The 23,722-nt window shown below is 39.8% G+C and overlaps 1 protein-coding gene across 2 annotated transcripts in view; it reads left to right on the plus strand.

Annotated features, from left to right (window-relative positions):
- The window catches only part of TRPC6 (transient receptor potential cation channel subfamily C member 6), an 80,663-nt gene extending 61,595 nt beyond the window's left edge, over positions 1-19,068 (plus strand). For both annotated transcript variants that reach the window (XM_020795998.3, XM_078390097.1), the window contains exons 5-12: positions 2,908-3,124; positions 6,176-6,406; positions 8,602-8,866; positions 11,556-11,751; positions 12,921-13,124; positions 15,537-15,620; positions 16,782-16,857; positions 18,481-19,068. In XM_020795998.3, the coding sequence (XP_020651657.3) occupies positions 2,908-3,124; positions 6,176-6,406; positions 8,602-8,866; positions 11,556-11,751; positions 12,921-13,124; positions 15,537-15,620; positions 16,782-16,857; positions 18,481-18,632 (1,425 nt within the window). In that variant the 3' untranslated portion in view covers positions 18,633-19,068. The remainder of the gene's footprint in view (positions 1-2,907; positions 3,125-6,175; positions 6,407-8,601; positions 8,867-11,555; positions 11,752-12,920; positions 13,125-15,536; positions 15,621-16,781; positions 16,858-18,480) is intronic.
- Positions 19,069-23,722: the final 4,654 nt, after the last annotated feature.

Here is a 23,722-nt window from a genome sequence, read left to right on the forward strand (position 1 = left end):
CAGTTGGGGTGATGGTCAACCTCACCTCCCTGTAATGCCCCCTCCTGCATACTTCTTCAGCCTTCTAGATGATACACAGTGGATACTCAACATGCTCTACTGGACATTCTTGTTGGCTGTTTCCATGTTCTAGAACTCACAACCCTAGGAATACTCAGCTAGTACTTTCCCTGTTGTCTTCCTCACAAGAGGCAGACAACTTTTTATTCAGAGCTTTGGCAAGTGCTACAGAAGGTGCTTTTAAATGGATGGGTGCTGTATTTTTCTTTTACTAATATGTTTTATAATTGCACTTCAAAGTTTGTTTGCTTGTATTCATTTCAAGGCTGGCTGGATAGCTTAATGAGTTAAGTATCTGGCTGCAGAATCAGAGGTAGAGAGTTTGATTCCTCACATGTACCACCTGGGCAATGAGCCATCCTATGTGGCCTTGGGCAAGCTGTATAGTCCCTGGATGTTCCCAGAATAAGGAAATGGTAAACCACTTTGGAGCACTCTTTACCTAGGAAATCCTGGAAGGGGTTGCCATAAGGTGGAATTGACTTGACAGCTCATAGTTATTGTTATTATATTTATTTCAAGTACTGTACTACTTCACTGGAAGGTGTCCTTTTTGTGGCAGAAATCTGTTTATAACTTAAATTAAATTAAATTAACGATTCTGGCAGGCAAAGCAAAAGGTTGTGCTTCTTTGCTGCTTTTTTTGTACTGCTAATATTAATGGTTAGGGACGTGGTGGCACTGTGGGCTAAACCGCAGAAGCCTGTGCTGCAGGGTCAGAAGACCAAGCAGTCGTAAGATCGAATCCACGCGACGGAGTGAGCGCCCGTCGCTTGTCCCAGCTCCCGCCAACCTAACGGTTCGAAAGCATGCAAATGCTAGTAGATAAATAGGGACCACTTCAGTGGGAAGGTAACAGCATTCCGTGTCTAAGTCGCACTGGCCATGTGACCACGGAAGCTTGTCTTCAGACAAAAACGCTGGCTCTATGGCTTGGAAACGGGGATGCGCACCGCCCCCTAGAGTCAAACACGACTGGACAAAAAGTGTCAAGGGGAACCTTTACCTTTTTTAATATTAATGGTTGCATCTAGTGATGTGGCCCTAGGTATTCACATGAGGCTCCTTCATTCTCTGTACACTTCTGAGCATGATCTGATATGAATGATCAGCAGTGGGATCCTCCTGTGTAAGGAGACTTTCACTGACAGTGATATATCTAAGATAGGACAACTCTATAGCACATTATTGTACTTCTCCTCTTCTACAGCCAGAGTTTGGAAGAGTTACTGCTGTACTACTACTCCGCTTATCAGGAGAAAAAGTGGCCTATAAATAAAACAAATAAATAATAAACTCCCAGAATCCCTCAGCCTGAATGACTGGTGGACATTGGAGGAATAATAATAATAGTGATCATATCTGTTATATAATACCAGTCAAAGACTGTGTCTTATATTTTCAAATAATAATGATAATAATAACTTTTCCAGCTTCTGTCTGATACCCAGACTGTTATTTCTTTCCAGCAACAGTGCTCATCACAGGGTAACTGTCTATAACCTATCTGTTATGCCTCCAGAACTCTTTCAAATTGGGTCTAAGAGATAGACATACTGTAGTAAGACAGTAAAGCAGTTCATAATAGTTAGATACAGCCCACGTGGATTCTAGCATTAAGTCAAGTTCTCACTTTTTTTGTCATTTACTTTTTCATCATCATCCACATGAAAAAAAAAATTGCACTGAAGGGGTTCTGGGATGTTTTTATTAATGTCAGAGGATTCTCATGTAGTACAAATTAGCAGTAGGATTGGGATGATGGTTAGAATTTTAATGCTGCCCAGAGTAGATCTTTGGTCTAGATGGGTGGGGTAGAAATCTAATAAAATAAATAAATAAGAAAGAAAGAAAGAAAAAGAAAGAAAGAAAGAAATAGCGCTTCCGCTATATTTACAAATCTTGCATTTCACCAAAAACTCATGGGTCTAATCTATTGATAGCCAGAATACATCTCTTCTGTTTCCGTCATTTTCGCTGCTAAAGAAGAGAGAGAGAGAGAGAGAGAGAGAGAGAGAGAGAGAGAGAGAATAAGGCATAAGGTAGTCTATGCTTGTTGTCCCAATACATTGCATTGGCTGAGCCAAAAGTACCTCAGTGGCACAGAGTAGAAGCTTTGCTGGGACTATTTTGGCCTTCTGTTAAACAAAGTACCATGGCAAGTGGCTTAAATTTGTGGAGACTCTTGACAGGTTTTCCCCTGAGAATGTCCATTAAATGCCTACCTTGTACATCTCGTTCTATGTACATTCTGATGGAGACGAGATTAATTTGTCTGTTGTGATCACGGCCCAAGCTGTAGAAGGAGAGGTGTACACTAGTATTACTAGATTCAGAGGTTCTTTTCTGTGGTGCCTCCATTTTAGGTAGTGCCTTTACTGGAATGTAACTGTCACTTCCTCTCTCACTGTTTCTAAACACCAGGTTTTTATCACTTGTGTTCAATCACATGCAGACCCATATTTTATACTCTTTTATCAAATCACTGATTGATGGATAGATGCACACACATGCATGCATACAGAGGTGGATATTTTAATTAACTGTGATTAACATTTCATTTTAACTTGGTATTAAGAATTTTGTCTTTTGAATTCTTGCTCTATTGCTTTGAGGAAGCTTTGCATATAGAGGGTGAAAAGGTAGAAATATTTTGATGAAATAAATAAATAGCCATTGCTCTGCTTCTGTGTCATATGATTGTTCTCTATATTTGACTGGGTTTTTTAAAGCTATCTGTCTCTTTCGAAGAAATGTGCCTAGTAAGAAAGTGACATAATAGATTCTCTCTCTCTCTCTCTCTCTCTCTCTGTCTCTCTCATGGTCTTCTTTCACCTGCTTCTGCAGTTGGGTAGAATAATGCGTGGACCTTTTATGAAATTTGTAGCACATGCAGCCTCTTTCACCATTTTTCTTGGACTTCTGGTCATGAATGCAGCCGACCGATTTGATGGCACCAAGCTGAAGCCTAATGAAACCAAAACAGATGGTGCAAAGCAGCTGTTCAGGATGAAAACATCAAGCTTCTCTTGGATGGAACTACTTATTATTTCCTGGGTAATAGGTAAAAAAAGTTCCTCCAAATTCTGTTTTGCAGTCATAGCTGAGGACAGCATCTGTATTACACATTGTTTGAAAAGAGGTTGCCATATTAGTCTGTGGGGGTATATCAGGCAAAAACAAAATAGAAATAAAAAATAAAGACAAAAACATTGTGGCACCTTTGCTATATTTTAAGGAGAGCTTTCATGGACAAATCGTCTTCCTCAGACATAAGAGTGGGACGACATGGCAAATATTTATGCATTTATACATGTCTCGAAAGAGACTGTAGTCAACAAATTGTGCCCAGGAAACCAAGTCTCTCTGTTTTGGGGCCATGTTTAAATGCATGAATATTTGCCATGTAGTCCAACTATTATGTCTGAGGAAGTGGATTTGTCCACAAAAGTTCATTTTAAAATATAGCAGTTAGTCTTCAAGGTGCCACAATATTTTTGTCTTCTTTATTTTTAGTTTTTCTTTAGTTTTTCCTGATGTGTTAGACATACTTCTTTTATAGTGAAAAAGCATGATATAGAAGGTGCAGGGTTTTCTGAATTTCACATTCATTTCGTTATCTCATATAAAGCCTGGATCTGCAAAGTGTCTGTGAATGGAATCCATTTACAAAACTTACAGCAGGGTAGGACACATGATGTCAACGAAGCAGTGTCATCCAGCACCCATTTTCCCTCCTTGGACATAATTTACACTAGAGGATTTTGGCCATAGCATACAATTTTTCCCTCTTTGTTTTTGTGCTATTTCCTTCTCCCGTCCCATGAAATATTAAATTATCAAACCAGGAGCACTGAAAGTATTTCTTTCAAATACTCTGAAAACATCAGATTATTTGTTGCTTGTACATGCAATATTTCATGTTTCTATCTGCTTGCAGTTGTATCTGCTAGGCCAGTAGCAATTAAACCTGATGCCAAAACCCACCCCCATTAACTTGAACATAGGATACACAATTTACCCTAGATAGCATTTTTGATAGTCACATCTGAAAACATCCGGACGCTTGCAAGTGACATCCTGTTCTTAATTCATTTGCAATTTGCATTTCAGAAGTGTAGGAAAAATGTTCATGTTTTAATATGTAAATGTATTACTCTTGATATCTTTATAAAGGGGAATATATATCACCCCCTTACCCTTTGGTAAATCAGAAAGGAGTCAAAAGAGTTGACTCTAAAATCACCCAAAACAGATAATTCCTAATCTGTAGAATTAACAACACATCTCAAATGATGGCAATTTTGTTTCTTTCAACCTACAGTATTTAAATAAGAGTTAGATGTTTTTTCACGTTGATTTTCCAAAAGAACATCTGGTACAGGCATGATAATGATATGACGCTATTTAGCATATTAAAATATTGTTGGTGAGCTCTGGAGGGTACTAATATGCAACACGAGAGGAAGCTGACTTAATAAAAGACGTTCCCAATTAATTAAGTGTGTTGTTTTAAAAGCTAATATAACATGTAACAAAAATAAATGAAACAGGAACTGCTCAAGTCATTAAAAATGAACGCATAGCCCCAGAAGTACAAAATGTAAATGAAAGAAGTTGCAAGATAATGACTTTGTTATACCTCACATTCATTCAACAGAAATACCAACTGAAACTTACAGTAGAGGTTTCCAGGTACCCACCCCGAGGTCTTGCACTGTCTTTATATACCTCATTGCAGGAGAAGATATTAAATTAAGTGTGTGTGTGTGTTCTGTGCTGTCAAGTTGCAACAAACGTATAGCAACCCGAACAGATCTTTCAAAGGAAGTGAGATATTTGAAGAGTGGTTTTACCAATTCCACTCCCCCAGTGAGTTTTCAAGGCCAAGTGTAGATTTGAACCCTGTTCTCCAGAGTCCTAGTCCGTCACTTTAGCCACTACACCACGCAGGGAATCACATTAAATTAAGTACTAGTTCCAAAAGGAATCTTGACAGTACTGGAGTAAAGAAAGCATGGCAGTGATACAGACAGGAACTTGTTCCTGATGGCTCACCTCCCTGTTCAGTTTTCCATCCTTTCCATCTCTCTCTCCTTTTGTATGCACATTACTCAAGTAACTACTGAGTTCACTTTAACTGCTCCACCCTCTGCTTTGAAGGCACATTAATTTCTAAATTGTGGGAAATGGATTGCACCTTTCTGGCATGCGGACCAAGCAGGGCGAGGTGACTTCCCCCTACTGTTTCAAGGTGAAGTGCCCTTCTCTTCTCAGTCCACAAGCTGCCACTGTAAGTAACTTTGAATACAGTGGTGCCCCGCATGATGATGACCCCGCTAAACGATGAAACCACAGGACTATGACTTTTTTGTGATCACTATAGTGATCGCAAAATAATGTTTCCTGTGGGGAAATTTCGCTGGACGTCGATTAGGTCCATGTGTTGCGAACCATTTGTTCGCAAGACGACAATTTTTCCAGCTCCGCAAAATGGCTGCTCTGTCTTTTCCAGACCCATGCTTCGTAGGGCAGCCATTTTAACAACTGATCAGCGTTCAGAAAATGACTTCCCCTATGGGTGATATTCACTGGACAACAAGGTAATTTTCCCATTGGAACGCATTAAACTGGGTTTCAATGCATTCCAGTGGGGAAAGGCTTTTCGCATGACGATGATTTCGCTTAACAGCAATTTTCCTGGAACGGATTATCGTCGTCACGCGGGGCACCACTGTACTCTTGTCTTCCTTTTCTATCTGGTCATCTCAGGGAAGTCCCAATCTTCCAACTAAATAGAGGTGGGAGTGAGGACTCCAGCTTTTTCTGCTCTCTCTTCTCTGCAAACAAGCTTCTTATGGCTTCTCCTACAAGGGTATTATATCAAAGGAAGGCCAACAGAAGGACCAAGGAAGGAAAGGACATAGTAAAAACCATGGCTGCCTCATTTGATGCTGCTGCACAGGGAAATTTATGATGACAGTGCAAACTCTGCAGACTATAACTTGGGATCTTTGCTCAAAGGCCAAACCTCTTTGTTGTTGTTGTTTAACATTATGAAAGGATATGATGTTGAGAGCTAACGTCCTGTGTGATTTCTTTTGACTTACCTTAGGGATGATATGGTCTGAATGTAAAGAAATCTGGTCTCAGGGTCCCAAGGAATACCTGTTCGAGTTGTGGAATATGTTAGATTTTGGCATGTTGGCTATTTTTGCAGCTTCATTCATTGCAAGGTTTATGGCATTCTGGCATGCCTCAAGAGCCCAGAATATTGTTGATGCCAATACTGACATGAACTTCTCAATTGCAACATTGCATCCCAGCATAAGATACTACACTTTGGGTGAGTTTATGTATAATGATGTCCCAGAGACCTAATGAAAATGTTCTTATTCAATTGATTTACAAAATGTGGGTTTACGTAACAAAAACCTAAAGTGGATGTGTTTTTTTTGTTCTGTATTCCACATGAAGTTATAATGTTTCCCTTGAGAATGAAAAAAAAATGAAGATTTGTTTGTTTTGATGGTTTTTTTGAAACTTTTTTTTGCAGACAATCTTGAGAAGTATTTCTTACTCAAAAAAGTGTTTTGGCCAAGAGCAAATATTTTTGTGCAAAGTACAAGGCTTTAAAAAAAATTACAGGGTTTGGGGCACCAACATTCCCACCTCCCCAAAATGCAATGGCAAATATTGCTGCTGACAAAAAAAAATGTTCTGGTCTTTTTGCCTTTATACAGTGTAAAAAATACCACTGCAGGGATAGTTTTTGTTTGCTTATTCATTTTGGATGTGGTATTTGAGAGACATTTTCAGTTTCTTCTGCTTTAGCATCTGTAATTGAATTATAGATTTGATAGGCTTTTCCTGAGGTCTGATTTTGGTCACACTTTGCAAGATAACTTCTAACTACTTGCAGTGAAATAGGAAGACCTGGAGGGCTTAAAGGCTACCTTCAGGGAAATGGAGGATGAGACTGAGACATCAAGGAGGAGGAGATGTGAGGAGTGGGATCCCCAATTCTGTGCTTCTGCTAAGGTGGAGAGCAACAAGGAAGAGGAGCCCTGGCCTGAGGTCCCCAAGACCCACCTGTTGGGTAAAGGAAGGGGCTGCAGACACATCACTGACATGGCCCTGGCATCTGCCTCATCTAGCGGGAGCAATGGCTTCCACTTTTGACCCCACTGCTGTTGTGAGAGGCAGATGAGGCTCCAGAAGGAGCAGGGAAGCAGGCGTTGGTAACCCTCACCCAGCTTTACCACCTACTATTGAAAGGGCTCCAACCAGGGCCAAGACTCATTCTCTCCTCCCAACTTTCAGAAACCAGGACTCTCAGGGCACCTGTGAGGCTTTAAATAAGAACTTTCAACCCTCCAGGAAGCTCCCAGGAGGAGTTAAGGATGGTGTTCCTGTTGTTTCCTCAGTTGCAGTAAAATCTGTTCTTCATCTTTCTCACAACCTGGAGCCCATGGAATTATTGATGGGAGACTTGGCACCCGCCAGCCCCACTGGGCAAAAGCCGGTGGCATTCACAAGATGTGACCGTTAATTCCTGTAGGGAATGGATGCATCCTAGTGTGTCATCTTGTCTTTGACTATTCCATGTTGTGTGATCCTTCCAGGATTTTAATGTACTCTACGTCAGGCTACCTTTGAGATTGATGCAAAAGCTTCAAATGGTGCAGAATGCGGCAGCCAGATTACTTAATGGAGCGAGAAAATTCCAGCATATCTCTCCCATTCTGGCTGTTTTGCATTGGCTGTCCATTCGTTTCCACATTAACTTCAAAGTGTTGATGACTTATAAAGCCCTAAAACAGTTTAGAACCTCGATACCTGGCAGAACACCTTCTCCCACCTAGATCTACTCGAGTCATTTGCCATAGCCAGGAAAGACGGCTGAGGGGCCTGACGCCAAGAGAGGCCCGGAAAGAAAGAACAAGAAACCGGGCCTTCTCAGTGGTGGCCCTTCGACTTTGGAACAGCTTGCCACCAGAGATCTGCCTGGCACCCTTGCTGGGTGTTTTTAAGCATCAATTAAAAACTTGGCTCTTTAGGCAGGCCTTCCCTCCTGCCAATTCTTAATTGTACTTTCTTGCTTTTGTTGTTTATCCTCCCATCTTGATCATATTATTATTATTATTGTAGATTTTAATTGTTGTTTTTATTTGTTTGTCCACAATATATAGTGAGCCACCCTGAGTAGACTCCTGTCTAGAAGGGTGGGATATAAATCCAATCAATCAATCAATCAATCAATCAATCAATCAATCAATCAATCAATCAATCAATCAATCAATCAATCAATCAATCAATCAATCAATCAATCAATCAATCAATAAAAATTTTTAGGGTCTTAACAGAGTCTGGTCTCCTGATGTATTTCTTCTGCTTCCCTGGCAAACCTCCTTCATCACATTAAAGTATACATACAAGAGGGAGAATCTTAGCATATGGATAGTTAAATGTGTAGCTTGTATATCAAAAACAAGAAACATAAACTCATGTATTTCTCTTTTGTGTGTGTGTTTTTTTTAGCAAGAATAGACTGGGATCCATCAGACCCCCAAATCATATCTGAAGGCCTGTATGCAATCGCCGTGGTTTTAAGTTTCTCAAGAATTGCCTACATTCTGCCTGCTAATGAAAGCTTTGGACCACTACAGATATCCCTGGGTAGAACTGTCAAAGACATCTTCAAGTTCATGGTCATTTTTATCATGGTGTTTGTGGCTTTTATGATAGGAATGTTTAATCTCTATTCCTACTACCTGGGAGCAAAACAAAACGAAGCATTTACTACGTAAGTTAATGCTGCTGAAATCTGTGGATGATTCTGCTGGAAGCACTCAAGTGGATTATGCCTCACAGCTGTTTTAATGAACTCGCCATGAACAGAACATTCGTATACGAGCATGTTGTCTGTAATAGTAAAGATCTATAATTGCTTCACCAGTAACGTTTCTTAAGCTAACAATAGTGATCAGACAAATACAAGGGAGATTTTTTTTCAGTGAAGCAATTTTGGGAGCAGTTGAATAGATTTACAAATGATTGGAGCTTTTGATTTGACTACTCATTACCCACAATCATACATGCAAGTGTAGGAAGACACTGATCTGTGTCTGAAGCCCAAATTAGATAAGGTCAAATAGTTTCAGCCTTTTTTCCTTTCGTTATGGAAGGAAAACCCTCTAGATTTAAAAAAGAACGTACAGCATAAAAACCTGAAGCTAGCTATCTCAAATTCGGCAGGTTTATTTCCTTCCTTAGGGTTTATCATGTTTTCATATTTCACACACATCAGTGCAAAGACAAAAAAACTAAAACTTCATAGCCATTTTGGTTTTTCAATGCAAGCCAGTGAGAGTATAAATTGACTCTCATCCAGAGCATAGATCCCTCTGGACTGAACTGCGAGACCTTTAATTCCTTGAACTAGCTTCCAAAATAGATGTGGCGGGAGGGCATGCAATGTGAAGTGTGAAAGCCCCTACATATGGAGCAGATGAGGAAATATGACCCATTTACATTCAGTTCTTCTTTCTCAGAAAAAAAAAAAACAATAACCTGCGAACAGTGGTTCCCAAACATACCCATTTTGATTTGTGAGAAAAACTGATGCTTTTTCTCCTGTCCTTTACCATAGTCCGACCTAGAGTGGTCTTTTAGGCCAGATGGGTGGGTATAAATCAATGAAACAAACAAACAAACAGACCCTTTTTAACCAACCCACCCCCCCCCACACACACACGAAGTCTGGGATGAATCTTAAGTATGCAATGGAGATGCTCCCTGACATCTTGTCAATTATCTGCAATTAAGCAAGTTCCATGAACAGAAGGATTCCAGCCAATATCTACCACAGAAATTTGTTTGAGCCAATAATTTTCTTTCCTGTATGAAAATCTTTCCTTCTCACAAATACAGTCCTTGGAATTTCACACCCTGTGCATGAGAAATAGAGGGTACTGTAACAGAGGCAAAATGTTGTTTTCTGGATTGTTCCTCCTCATTATCCTAGCCAGTCATGCCTCCTCCACTAATCTTCCATTCCATTTCCCTTTCTATCTGCATTTGTTGTTTGCCTATTTCCACTGCAGAGTTTTGAATTTCTGGTAAAATATTTCCTTTTTGCTACACAATAGAAGTACAGAAACCCACAGAAGATAACACCTGCACGTTCCCCAGAGTCACTTAAAATCTCTATAACTCACTGAGACATCTGCAGGAGAAAGTTACAGTTACTTGAAGTTAAAGACTTGTATATGCTTTCTTTTCTGCACACATACTTAGCAACCAACTGAAGAGATCAACAGCAAACAAACAATTGCCTCCAAGCCAGGAAAGATAGGGGAAGAGCACTCAACAGAGTGCTCTTTGAATTCAAAGGCTGGAATTCACAATTGTTCAATGCTGGATCACTAATGATTCACTCCAGCCCAGAAAAATCCCTCTCAGTCACACAAACTACAGACAGCATGTGAGGCTGCGAACAAAATAAACTGCTGGATAGCTCAGTGGTTTAGATATTTGACTGCAGAGCCAGAGTTCAGGAGTCTGATTCCCCACTTTGCCTCCTTGGCAAGAGCTAGACTCTATCCAAAGGTCCCTTCCAGTTCTGTAGTTTTAAGATTATTATAAAAATTATTATAAAATTCCAACTATTTCCCTTCGGACAATAAAATTAGACATTGAGAAAAATGTCTATTACTTTCAGTTTCAGTTAGCCCCCACCCCCACCCCACATGCTATATTTTTCTGTTGGATTTTTACAGAGATAGGAATTGGGCAGTCAGATGAACTGCATGTTTACATTTCAATGCTCTATCCCGAAACAAGGTTTCCTGGAGTGTAAATTATGGAGCTGGCAGAAAAGGTAGGCTAGGTCACCTTTCAGAAAAGTATCGCTTCTAGTGGTGTACTCCTCATATTATCTACTTTCACCCTTAGTCAGAATTCTTTGTGCAGAAAGAAGAACTTGTATGCATTAGGTTGTGTTTATGGGAATTTTTTGTATTTCTGCAAACTTCACAGTCTCAGACGTAGAGTTATGAAAATTGAAAAATTAAAACTTTGCTTCAAACCCCCTAAAAAGATGCAAATATATTGAAGGAAGAAAAATAAAACAGAGACAGAATTAACCATTTATAATTAGCCATTCATAATTTAAGCGTGAACAATATCATTTTAAAAACAGTGAAACTGAACCTGGACAACGCTACATTGTATGATTGATTGCATTTCTAATAATGTAATGTCCTTCAGAAATTCTATTCTAAAATGTTACATGTTTCCCCCAGTGGATTTTATCAAAAAACAGGACATGATAATGGCCTGCTTAGACTTGCAAAATTGTTGACATTTGTAGTGTTATCATGACATACCAGATTTTCATTCACTATTAATCAGCTGGCGGCAGGTTGCTATTGATTTTTTTAAAGCTCTTTTATTAGAACATATTTTCATATGTTTGGGTGTTTTTCTTTTAGAGTGGAAGAAAGCTTCAAGACATTGTTCTGGGCAATATTTGGACTCTCAGAAGTGAAGTCAGTTGTCATAAACTATAAGCACAAATTTATTGAGAACATTGGTTACGTCCTCTATGGTGTTTATAATGTCACCATGGTTATTGTTCTGCTGAACATGCTTATCGCAATGATCAACAGCTCCTTCCAAGAGATTGAGGTAATGTGCTGTTTATTTTTTATTATCTTTAGTTTTTACAGGTAATTTTATGATCAAGCTCTAATACTTTTTTACAGCCTCTCTTGTTGTAATCTGAATTACAGTTCGATGAATCAGGAGGAGTTGGCAGGGTGCACCTATGTATGTTTACTCAGAAGTAAGCTCCTCTTAGTTCAGAGAGATTTCCTATTCTATAAACATGCACGGCACGGCAGCCTGAGACTGCCGAAGCTGTTCCTACAAAGTCTGTAGCATCAATTTATGCTGCCATAACCCAAATGGAGTGTCATAAATATTTAATTTAAATTAATAAAAAGCTTCCTATCCACCCCTCTTCAGGTTCCGAGGCTCCCTCAGGTTCCCTTTAGCTCTGAGACAGTTTTCGGGAGCCTTCAAATGTGAAGTGAGGACAATTTAATGGTTAAAAAAACCCACTTGCAACCATTCTAATAAAGACCACTGTCTTCAATCCAGCCTTGATTTTTTTTTTACTATCAGTTATTCAGTTGATTTGTGTATGAAATAACAAGTTATTCAGTTGATTTGTGTATGAGATAACAATCAGCAAAATAGACTTTGCACTTAATGTGTATATAATTACTGCACAGTATCAGTGTAGAATCTGTTCCATATATCATATATTGAAGAACTTGTCACACAGAACAAATTCCCTCTATGTGTTTGTCTGGTATAACGCAAGGATGGGCAAAGTATGGACCTCCATATTGGAGTGCAGTTCCCACCAGACTTAAGAATTAGGGAAGGTAGCTCCAGAATAGACATTAAGAACAAACTCCATGTTGCAGCTGTTTGTCAGCAAAATGAACTACATCAGAAAAGGATGGGCTCTCCTTTGTAAGATGTTTTGAGAACTGAGTGGACAGCTAGGTGTGAGGGCTGCTCCATTATAGGACTGACCAGTTTTGTTCACCCGGGGACCACTTTCCTGCACCTGGAATCCTCCAGGCATATATGGATTGCAAACCAAGAAATGAAAATAACCAGAAATGAAATTTGACAAGCCTATAAACCCACGTACATGCACCAGTAAGGTTTTCTGCTTCATGGACATTACGCTGGATGTTGTCCAGCGATTCAAAGATCATAGAGCATTCTATGATTCTTCTGTTTCAGATTATCACTAATTAAATGTTTTCTCTGCCCTCCAGGATGATGCCGATGTGGAATGGAAGTTTGCAAGAGCAAAATTATGGTTCTCCTATTTTGAGGAGGGTCGAACGCTCCCAGTACCTTTTAATCTAGTGCCTAGCCCCAAATCTCTGCTGTACCTCTCACTCAGAATAAAGAAACTGATTTATAAATTGTTAGTTTGCCATAAAAAGGGCTTCAAGGAAGATGCTGAAATGAATCAGGTAATTCTACATTAGAATAAGCCATAGCATCCAAAATGTGTAAATAAACGTAGGTGATTCTTGATGTAATGGGGGCTACTGAAGTGATTGAGCCCTTCTGTCAATCTGCTTAAGTTTCTCTTCCTCTTCTCAGGTGAGAGCCTTACATATTTAGCTAATCCTAGTTGATGAAGCTGGTTTGCCAAACAATAGAATGATCGAGCTAGGGGTGGGTTTTTTTTTTTAAAAGATACTTGAGGATGTTTTGCTTGTATCAATCTCAGCAGGTTCAAAGTGATATCTCTATAATGTCATAACTATACTGAAAATAGCAAGTTAATGACATTTTTTTTAAAAAAGCTAAGCTAATATCCTTAATGTTTCACTACAGTTATGGTCTAGTACCAATGGAGTTATGCTATCCTCATGTAACATATATTACAGAGCATATGCTAACAGGAGCATGCAGGGAACCTGCCTATTTATTTCTATAGGAGATACTCACTCTGTAGAGTATATTTAATTTCTGTGCATTCCTGGCCTTGCTCTCTTTAGTGATAAAACAACTGCACAAACTGATACCCAGCAGGGTGGCATAACATGTTGACTCGTTGCATTAAAGTGCAACTTTATAATCCCCTGGGAAGATGTCCAAGGATTCTTAGCATTTGTTGGGTCTACAGTAACAAGAGAAGTCCAGCCTTATAGAGCCTCATGGCACAGTGGTTAAACTGTTGTACTGCAGCCAAAACTCTGCTCATGAGCCGGGTTCAATCCCAGATAACCGGCTCAGGGTTCACTAAGCCTTCCAGCCTTCGGAGGTCTGTAAACTGAATACCCATCTTGCTGGTAAGGCAATGTGTCACCTGCATAATTAAATTGTAAATTGTCCTGAGAGTTCTTTAAGCAGTATTGGGCAGTATATGAGCAGCATCCCTTGTTTTGCTTTAAAGAAGGAGGACTATGGAACACCCCCCCCCCGACATGAAAAAAAATCTGAGGCTGATCCTAGAGTGTGGAAAGAATCATACAGGGAATGCCAGGGGCTGGACTGGGCTGGGCCAAAGCTGTGGATTCAAATCTTTCCTAATCCTCAGATGCAATACTGAGTTGGTTCCTGACCTATGGCAGCTCTATGTCAATTCTTATCCATTGGAAGAGGGCATTTGCAAATACAAAAACAGTAAATCATTGGGGACAGAAGAAAAACTGAATTTTCTGTTCCTCCCTGGCAGCATGACTCTGAGAGGGCTTTGGGAGAGTTTGGTTTGCTCTGTCTCTTATGGATTTGAATGTGTATCCCACTGAGGATAAAGTTGTATTGGCAGATATCACCCTTCTCCATTGTTAACCTTTAACATGTGCCTTGTTAACATGTTAACATTACTTTTAACAATGCCTTGCACATGAAACATACAATGGTTTTCCCCAATGTAAAGTAAAATTTGGTAGAATCAGATATAAAGGAAGTCCGGGGTAATTGTTTACATAAGCAGGACAAGAATACTGACAGTGGGAGATTACTGTAGCATCCCTAGTGGAAAATGGTAGTGTATACTTGTCAGATATTTGCAGCTGATGGGAGTAGTGGAAAACTATATATGGGTGCAGTTGGAGAGCAGCAGTGAGTCTGTAGCCAGTGTTGGATTGTTGCAAATAAGGTGATAGAAATGAGGGGTGAGGGTTCAAGGCATTGCTCTCTAAAAATTCTTCCACTCCGGTCTGTTTTCACCCTTGATTGGCAAAGTTAAAGCCAACATGTAGGAATGTGGCTCTCTTTCTTTATTAAAGAGTTCAGGTTTGAACAAATGTGCATCTTCATAGTGAATGCAATTCATCCACTTTAATTGGATTCGCTCCAGTGGGTAAAATGAATAGCTATTACTTACCTGTCATCCCAGGAAATTGGCAATGAAGTACAATACTGGTGATATAATGCTTAGTTCTTCACCAGATCCCTTTGAATCAATAGAGATTTAGGAGTGAGTACATTGTGCCGCCAAGTGGCCATTTTGTGCAGTGCTGCATCCCTTATCTTACTTATTGCTTGATTTTACAAAACTGTGATGCAGAAATCCAGAGTTACTACTCTAACATGCTTACTCATGCAAGTAAGTGCTAACATGAGTAGTTGCATTGACTCCAGGTTTACCTTCTTGCAGCATTCTACAACCAGAGTATAATCACTGGGCTGTGTTTAAAGCTTTCCCCCTCCTTTAGTACACCTTCCAGGGCATGTTTTAATTCTGCAAGCCTGGACATTACCCCAAATGCACTTTTTCAGGCACATAAATAACAATACAGTCTGAACATGGGAAAAAATGAGAAAGAGTACTCAAATATTCTGCCAAAATAAATGACAAGAAGGGGAAGAATGTTGGATTTATCTACAAATCCTTGCTTCTTGCTACTTTTCCCCCTTTTGTTTTACAGTTAAGCCAACGTAAACTATCAAGTATAAAAAGCATAGATGACCTCAACTTAAACAGTTTAAGTAATCCCCAAAGGAAGTACCAGGTAAGGTTTAGATTTTACCAGATTGTGAAGCTGGAAGGCATATGGAAACCAACTGATCCAGTCTAAAATGTTGTTCACAGTGCCATGAACCATTAAACTTTGTGCCTTGTTTACCACATAATTTGCTTGTCATTGTTGCAGAACAAGTCAAACAGCATAAAATACACTAATCTTTATACGAATCATACTATGATGTGGGTTAGGTAGCAGTTGGAGGAGGGGATTTGAAAAGTAGAATGGAGGTACAACCAGCCAACTGGAGGATTCTGAGAGTTGTTATCCAAAAGTAATTTTTCTAAGCTGTGGGAACAACTGCCCCAGCACACTAGTCAGGAAGCCTTATACGTTTAAAATAAAATATTGAATGATTTGGTTATTACCCCCAGAATTTTTCCTAAAGTTTGAACACAATGGTTATGTCTTAGTGCAAGGGGTTAGTTTGCCAGCAACAAGCAGTGGAAACCAGCAGCAATTCACAACTGCTTACTACCACCGAGTATTAATGTAGTTGGAGGGGCAGACCCTGCTGTTTGACAGATAGACCTTACACAGTGACAGAGGGCTACCTGGATTAAATGTGATCCTGACTCTACTACCTCCTTCTTCATCATTTGCCCCTTTACAATGTTGGCTAGTGATGACACCAGAATCCACTGTGATGAGGTAGGCAACTTTGATGGGGCTGAGGGCCACATTTTGGTGTCCAGCATTCTTCCTCCTGCAGTCCAATGGCAGGTCCAGAAATGGATTTTTAAAAGGCAAAGAAATCCACACTGGTTTGGGGGCAGGTTTGAAGAGCCCTGCAGCTTTTCCCATTTAAAGCAAAATGAACAAAGACCTGCGGACTTTTTGTATTTCCAAAGCATTGTTTTTCTGCCCAAGAGACATGCGGGTGAAGACTCCATGGGGCTGCAGAAGCAGTCGGGGACATGCTTTGCCCATTCCAAATCTTAGGTCCTAGGTTTTAGATGTTAGGGCATAATTCCCATTTAACTCAATAGCACCTCTGAGTTTAATCTGTATCGTTGAGTTGAGTTTTGAATTTTGGACAGCAGTCTTTTGTACAGTTACTTGAGAGCGAAATCTGTTTATCTGTAAACTGGCTAGATATCAGGATATACTAATCAATACTGCTATTGTTTCTCTGCTTTCCTATCCTAGAAAATTATGAAACGGCTTATTAAACGGTATGTGTTGAAAGCTCAAGTAGACAAGGAGAGTGATGAAGTCAATGAAGGTGAGTTTCTAAAATTGATATTGGGCAGCATAACTGAGGGTGCTAGGTGATTGTGTGTGTGTGTGTGTGTGTGCATGCACACTTTCTTACAATGGAGTAACTACAGGGAGTCAAAGGACTCCACATTAAAAGGTTTCCAGACAGACTTGAGTCATTCTATCTCTTTCTAGGCTTTAAAAAAAAACTTGCAGAGATGCAAGCAGAAAGGCAATGTCATCGTTCCTAAGATACAATAATACAGTGATTAGATGCTGTAGAGATGGAGATCTTAAGTCTTTTTCTGCTTTGTATCAGTTTTGTTTATGTTTGTATGCTTGTTCTATACCATTTCCACATAATCTGCATTTAAAGCACACATGTGAAAGCGCACATTTAAATCCAAGGACCCCTGTACACACTACATGGTCAGGAATTTGTCCTGCATTACATATTTTGGTATAGTTTTTGAGCAAAGAACTGTGCCACAAGATTTGGGGAACTGTAAAAACTTGGGAGAGGGTAGCTACATCCTTATTCATATGTTAGTCCTATAAATGTGAAACTGATCAGTTTGTTTGCTTAAAAATAAGTACCAATAGACAGCCTCAATTTTCAAGATTAGTGAAGATTGTTGTAGCGTTCTCCATTTATTAGGTCTATGGTTCTTGTTGTATTATGTAATGGTTTATGAATATTCATATTGCTGTGAGGTGGAGCCGAGAGAGATGCTATAAGAGGCAGAGTCAGAGAGTCAAGAGCAGATTAAATCAGATGGGGTCAGTTAGAGAAATGTAAGAGTCAAGCAGGAGAGAAAAGCCACACAGAGTAACAGAGTGGGTAGTTTGGGAAATTTAGATGTGATTAGTTACTGAAGATATTTATGAATCTCTGTAATCAATAAACCAAAGTTTTATTTAAAAGAACTTGAAGTGTGGACCTGAATCTTTCTGAAGTAAATGGTGATTTAGAGATCACCTGATGGCAGCAAGTGTAAAAGAAGAAAGTGTTTGCCTTCGTGTGCTCTGACGCTTGACGGTCAAGTAAGGGGCACGAGGGTGAACGCCACAATTGTGTTTCAGACATCCAAGTTATACACCCACAAACTGGGTTCCCCCCGGGAAAGCGCTCTTTAGCAGCTGGCTTGGGAAAACCCAGTCTTCGCCAAGCTTGGAAGGATTGTAGAGGAAAGTCATGGGACACTTCTCCATAATTTGGGTATATCTTGGTGCCTGGGTGAACTTTCATGGAGGCCCTCTTTGTGGGTGTGTAACTCGGACATCTGAAAACCAGTCTTCACCAAGCTTGGTGGGATTATAGAGGACAGTCAGAGGAAGCACTCCTGTATCTCTAGGTGCCTAGGGGCTGTTTTACAGCCCAATGAATCAATAAATCAAAAATTGCTAAAAATTCATTGATTTGTATTTGTCAGGGCATTGATTCGTATGAATACGAATTGACAAATTAACAATTTTTGAATGAATTTGGTGAGCCTTTTTTTAATTTGTGCCCATCTCTAATGATAATATTCAGCTTTAATACTCAGCTTTAACCCTGAAAAGTGTGGTCTTACATCATCTTTTCTTCTTCTAACCTTTGATAAATCAGTTTCTGTCACACATTCACCTCTTTCTCTCTCTCTCATAGGTGAGCTGAAAGAAATTAAACAGGACATCTCAAGCCTCCGGTATGAGCTCCTTGAAGAAAAATCACAGAACACAGAAGACCTGGCAGAACTAATCAGAAAACTTGGAGAAAGACTGTGTATTGAGCCAAAACAGGAACAAAGTAACAGATAACGTGAACTTTCTTCTGAAAAGACCAGGAAATAAAACTTCAAGTTGACTAGTCCAATGAAAGCCATATCTCCTCAATTATATCCTCAGATATAATTGACACATTTGCAGCAGATAACAGATGCAGACACATTCTGAATGGATTTTTTTTTCATTTTCTTTTCTTCTGGTCACTGGGGGTACAGGCCGTTTGCATAGTCCTGTTTAATACCATCTGCAGAGGAAAAACTTGGTCTTTTAAAAATAGAAAGGACATAAAATATGGTTTGAGAAACTGTATGATTAAAGGTTTTCATTGTCAGTTCTATTGATATCAAGGAGGTCTCTCTTGATCTCCATTGCACACACACTCACCTATGCTACCCTCTAATGTAGCAACATTTATCTGAGTATATTCCACTGAAGTCAATATGATTTATAAATAAATTATTTAGAAATAGAGTGTTGTCCACTTTTTTAAACCACTGTTTCTTTAGCTAAACAGAAACAAACTGCAATTGTAATGCTTTAAATTGTGGAAAAGAACATCCAGTACTTTTCCTAGGATGGACCAGATGAAGTTTCAATAGAAGAACGCAATTGAAAACTATGGCGTTGACATGGCATTACAGCTTTTTATCCTGGAATCTTGATATAAGCACCTTGAGGATACAACATCTATAGTGCAAACCTATTTAATTGTGATGGTTTTTCCAAAAACAAAATCTGAAAGGAGGATGCTAAGATCCCTAGTATTCTTTTCACAGAATGATTGTCCACAGCATTTCTTGGAAGAGGGCTAACCCAGTTTAAATCTTGCAGTGCAGATATCTCCAAGGGTGCCAAAAGTCTTGGTATGACACACATACCACACAAAAAAGTTCCACTGCCAAGTAGAATAAAATCACACTTAAGATGTGTTAACTGCCTTGACCATGTTTGGAATTTTTGTCCGGTGCATATTTCTATATTTAGATACCAGCTTTTGATTTATATTCCTGACATGTTATGATCAGGAGGCAGTGACCTTAAGGAGCTGCCTTATATACCAAGTCCCTTCCTAGCCCTTCAGTTGTGTAGTAATCCTGTGGTGGACAAGTGATTGCTAAAGAGCAAACCTACTTGCAGTCATGGGCAATATATTATTGCAGGCTGACTATCTACCCCCAGGTACTGGCATTGCCATGATAGGAATCATGTATAACTAAGCCTGTCTTCAGTCACTTCCTGGAACATAAAGTCACAACCCTCCATTCAAAAAATTCATGATGTGGTGGTAGATACTAAATGAAATTCAAATTTAAAAGGGTGATACCACTAAAATACTATAAAAGTTAAAAAATGAACTTAATTCAAAAACCATATCATGGCAAAAGCAACGTAGTTAAAAGACTGAATCAAAATGCCTTGACTTTGTACCATATAACTTGAACATTTTTAAGTCAGAAACTTTAGTACTATTTCACTGTTCCGTGTGCATTTCTTGTATGGCACAATCCTACTTTTCTATTGGCAGGACATCCAGTGAGGTATCTGGAACAAGAAGATATATTTGGGTATAGCTTGATAAATATGTGCGGGGACAGATCCTTCAGTCACCAAAGTAAAGCTTTGAACTAAACATGTTACTTTAGGGTTAATGTTATTTACTTTCAAGAAGGAACACAGCAACCGGTAGCATCTTTTAATGTACTCTTAAAATAGTGCTATTTGTGGGTTATTTTAGGGGACTTGGGGCCCCCAAATGCCTGTTTTTCTTAAGTGTCTTTTAAATCAAGCTTTAACTTTAAATGTTTAGTAATGTGGTACCAATGCACTCTAATGAGGAGTAACACCAATGAGTTGTTTTGAAAAAGTGACAAAATCCTTTTTACAAATAACATCCCGAATAGCTATACCCAAGCCAGATAGTTAAGCCTAGCCGCCTCATTTTCTCTGTCCCTCATGTGTTGTGTTTTCCCAAAATTGAGGTTTTTAATCAACAACTGCTGTCCCCTTTTACACCCATCCTAAAGATTTGTTCAACATTCAAATGGTTACTTAGGCTAAATTGATGTGACCTGCTCAGTTTTCCAGGCACCAAGTATTTTTCCTTAGGAAGCTGCATTTCTTTGGAGAGCAGCTATCTCTTGTCCTGTCCCCCAAAACACACCCAGAAATAGTTGCTGAGGTTGCCCCCATCTCTGACCTTAGCACTCCTGCAATCCCACCCTGGCTTAAGGCCAAGATGAAACTTTAAGAAGACCTGGAGGCTGTAAATAATGCAGAATGTAGCTGCTAGAAGATTAACAGGTACAGCCACATGAGATCATACCATGTGAAACCTAAGGTAGCTGCACTGGCTAGCTATTTGCTTTGAGGCTCAGTTCAAGGGCTGGTGCTTAGACAGTGCTTAGAGTAAGCCGGAGTAGGGGTCTGGATAAGAGTGCTAGATTAGGACTCAGGAAATCTAGGTGCAAATCCTTGCTCAGACATGAAAACTCTTGACCGTCTCACCTATCTCACAAACTCTATTAAGATAATCATAAGTTGGAAGCATGTTGAACACCCATAACTACCTAACTGAAAATCTTAAGGCCTCTTGATAAAGAAACACATCTTGTATTTTTCTTCAAATGAATAATGCAAGCTGTTCATAAGGTGCCTTTTATTTACTGCAGGATGGTTGAAGAGACAGTTTTCTCTCTTGCAGTACCTCATTTCTAGAATACTCTCCTCATAGAGTTATGATTATTGTTGGTACTGGAATCATTTTTGATCCACTTCAGACCTTTTGTATTTGCCTAGGCCTGGGAAGGTGGTCAGTCAGTTTTAGGAATTTCTAAAAAAACTGTTTTGATTCATATTTTATTCTTTTTATATTCTCATTATTCACTGACATTTGATGAAGGCTATTTATAAGTATATAATAGGTATATCAGCATCTCACTTGTCCTGTAGCTATTGGGGTATGGGGAGCAATATCAAGAGGTGTCACACCATATTATAAGCAGTTGCAGATCTTAGAAATAACACCACAAAAATCAGCAATATTAGGAACAGTATAAACACTGTGGCGATATTTAACAGATACTTAGGTTTTTTGTTAAAACTTGTATCTGTTATGTACTAGTAGTAGTCATCCTTCAGTCTCAAGAGACTATGGTAACGTGCTCTGTATGGAGGACTTGGAACAGCATCTAGTGTGGCTGAGAAGGCCAATTCGAGAGTGACAATCTCTTCCACACTGAAGACAAATATAATCTCTCCCCTGTCCAGCTGCTTCCGGAACTGCTTCTGAGTTTGCTGCTTCCGGGACTGCCTCTTTGCCTTGGCCTGCTGTGCAAGCACCTCTTCAAATTGGGAGAGGCCGTGATACAACTCCTACCTCCAGGCTGAATGTTCAGATGTCAGGGTTTTCCATCTGTTGAGGTCCATTCCTAAGGCCTTCAGATCCCGCTTGCAGATATCCTTGTATCGCAGCTGTGGCCTCCCTCTGGAGCGATTTCCCTGCACTTATTCTCCATACAGGAGATCTTTTGTTTCCATAATGTATATATGCTAAAAATTCCAGCTCATTCTAGGGCTACTCTATTTGGAACTTTGTCTTGCTACGTGATATCAAAAATGCGTCAGAGACAACGCATATGGAAGGTGTTCAGCTTCCTCTCCTGCCGTGCACAAAGGGTCCAGGACTTGCTGCAGTACAGGAGTGTGCTCAAGACACAGGCTCTATGGACCTTGATTTTGGTGTATGCCGTCAGCTTCTTATTAAGCCATACTCTCTTTGTGAGTCTACAGAACATGGAAGCTGCTTTGACTTGGTTAGCAGGGATGGCCTTTTTAAAATACTTCCCAAGACTGGATGTCCACCTCAACTCCTTAACATCATCAGGTCCTTTCATGAGGAAATGAAGGGCACTGTAGTTTTTGATGGCTCAACATCAGATCCCTTTGACATCCAAAGCGGAATACAACAAGGCTGTGTCCTCACGCTGACCCTGTTTGGGATCTTTTTTGCTGTCATGCTGAAGCATGCCTTTGGAACTGCAACAGAAGGTGTCTATCTCCGGACTAGATCAGATGGAAAGCTCTTTAATCTCTCTAAATTGAGAGCGAGGACCAAAGTCCAACTGAAATGCATACGGGACTTCTTCTTCACAGATGATGCAGCCATTGTTGCCCACTCTGCTGAAGACCTCCAACAACTCATGAATCGTTTCAGCCTGCCAACACTTTGGACTAACAACCAGCCTGAAAAAAACACAAGTCATGGGCCAGGGTGTGGACTCACCTCCCTCTATTACCATCTCCATGCAATAATTGGAGGTTGTTCATGACTTTGTGTACGTTGGCTCAACCATCTCTGACACTCTCTCCCTAGATGTCGACCTGGATAAACGCATTGGTTAAGTAATGCCAGTCAATGTTTTTATAATTTTGATTGATTGTGGATAAAATAAAAAAATACCCTGTAAGCAATTAATGCTGATGCTTTCCATTTTTGTTTCCGCAGTGTAGTAGAGGACGGTAGAAAGTTTTTGCCCTGTCACTTGGCAGTCATTCATATCCTTTATATCATTCCTTTATCCAGTGATTCCCAACCTTCCCATCCCCAGATTCCTTGGACTACAACTGCCAGAAATCCTAGCCAGCACAACTAGTAGTGAAGGCTTCTGGGAGTTTTAGTCAAAGAACATCTAGGGACCCAAGGTTGGGAACCATTGCTCTATGCCATGTGATGTGAATAAGCATCAGCGAGCCAGCATGAATCCAGCAAAGTTTTAAGAAAGCCAAAGACCTTGGAAGAAACAGTCTCTGTATATACCCATTATCCTTTCTTGACAAGTGGCCTACCTCAAAGCCTCTCCCTCTCCACTCTCCAGAACCCATTCTTTGTGGTTCAGAAAGGTAGCCATTGAGAATCTGTTTCAGCAACAATGGAAACAAAATTCTCATGGCACTTTAGAACTAACAAATGTATTTCAAGGTGAGCTTTTGCAGATTACCATAAACCCAGAGTACAATAGCTGAGCCACAGATGCATAGAGAGTGTACATGAAAAATGGGTAGAAGAAGGACCAGGTGAAATTAAAATCACGTATTAACACTCAATGATGAGTTTCCCAAGGTGG

Source organism: Pogona vitticeps, chromosome 3 (assembly GCF_051106095.1).
Source record: "Pogona vitticeps strain Pit_001003342236 chromosome 3, PviZW2.1, whole genome shotgun sequence".
In the NCBI taxonomy this organism is placed as follows: Eukaryota; Metazoa; Chordata; class Lepidosauria; order Squamata; family Agamidae; genus Pogona; species Pogona vitticeps.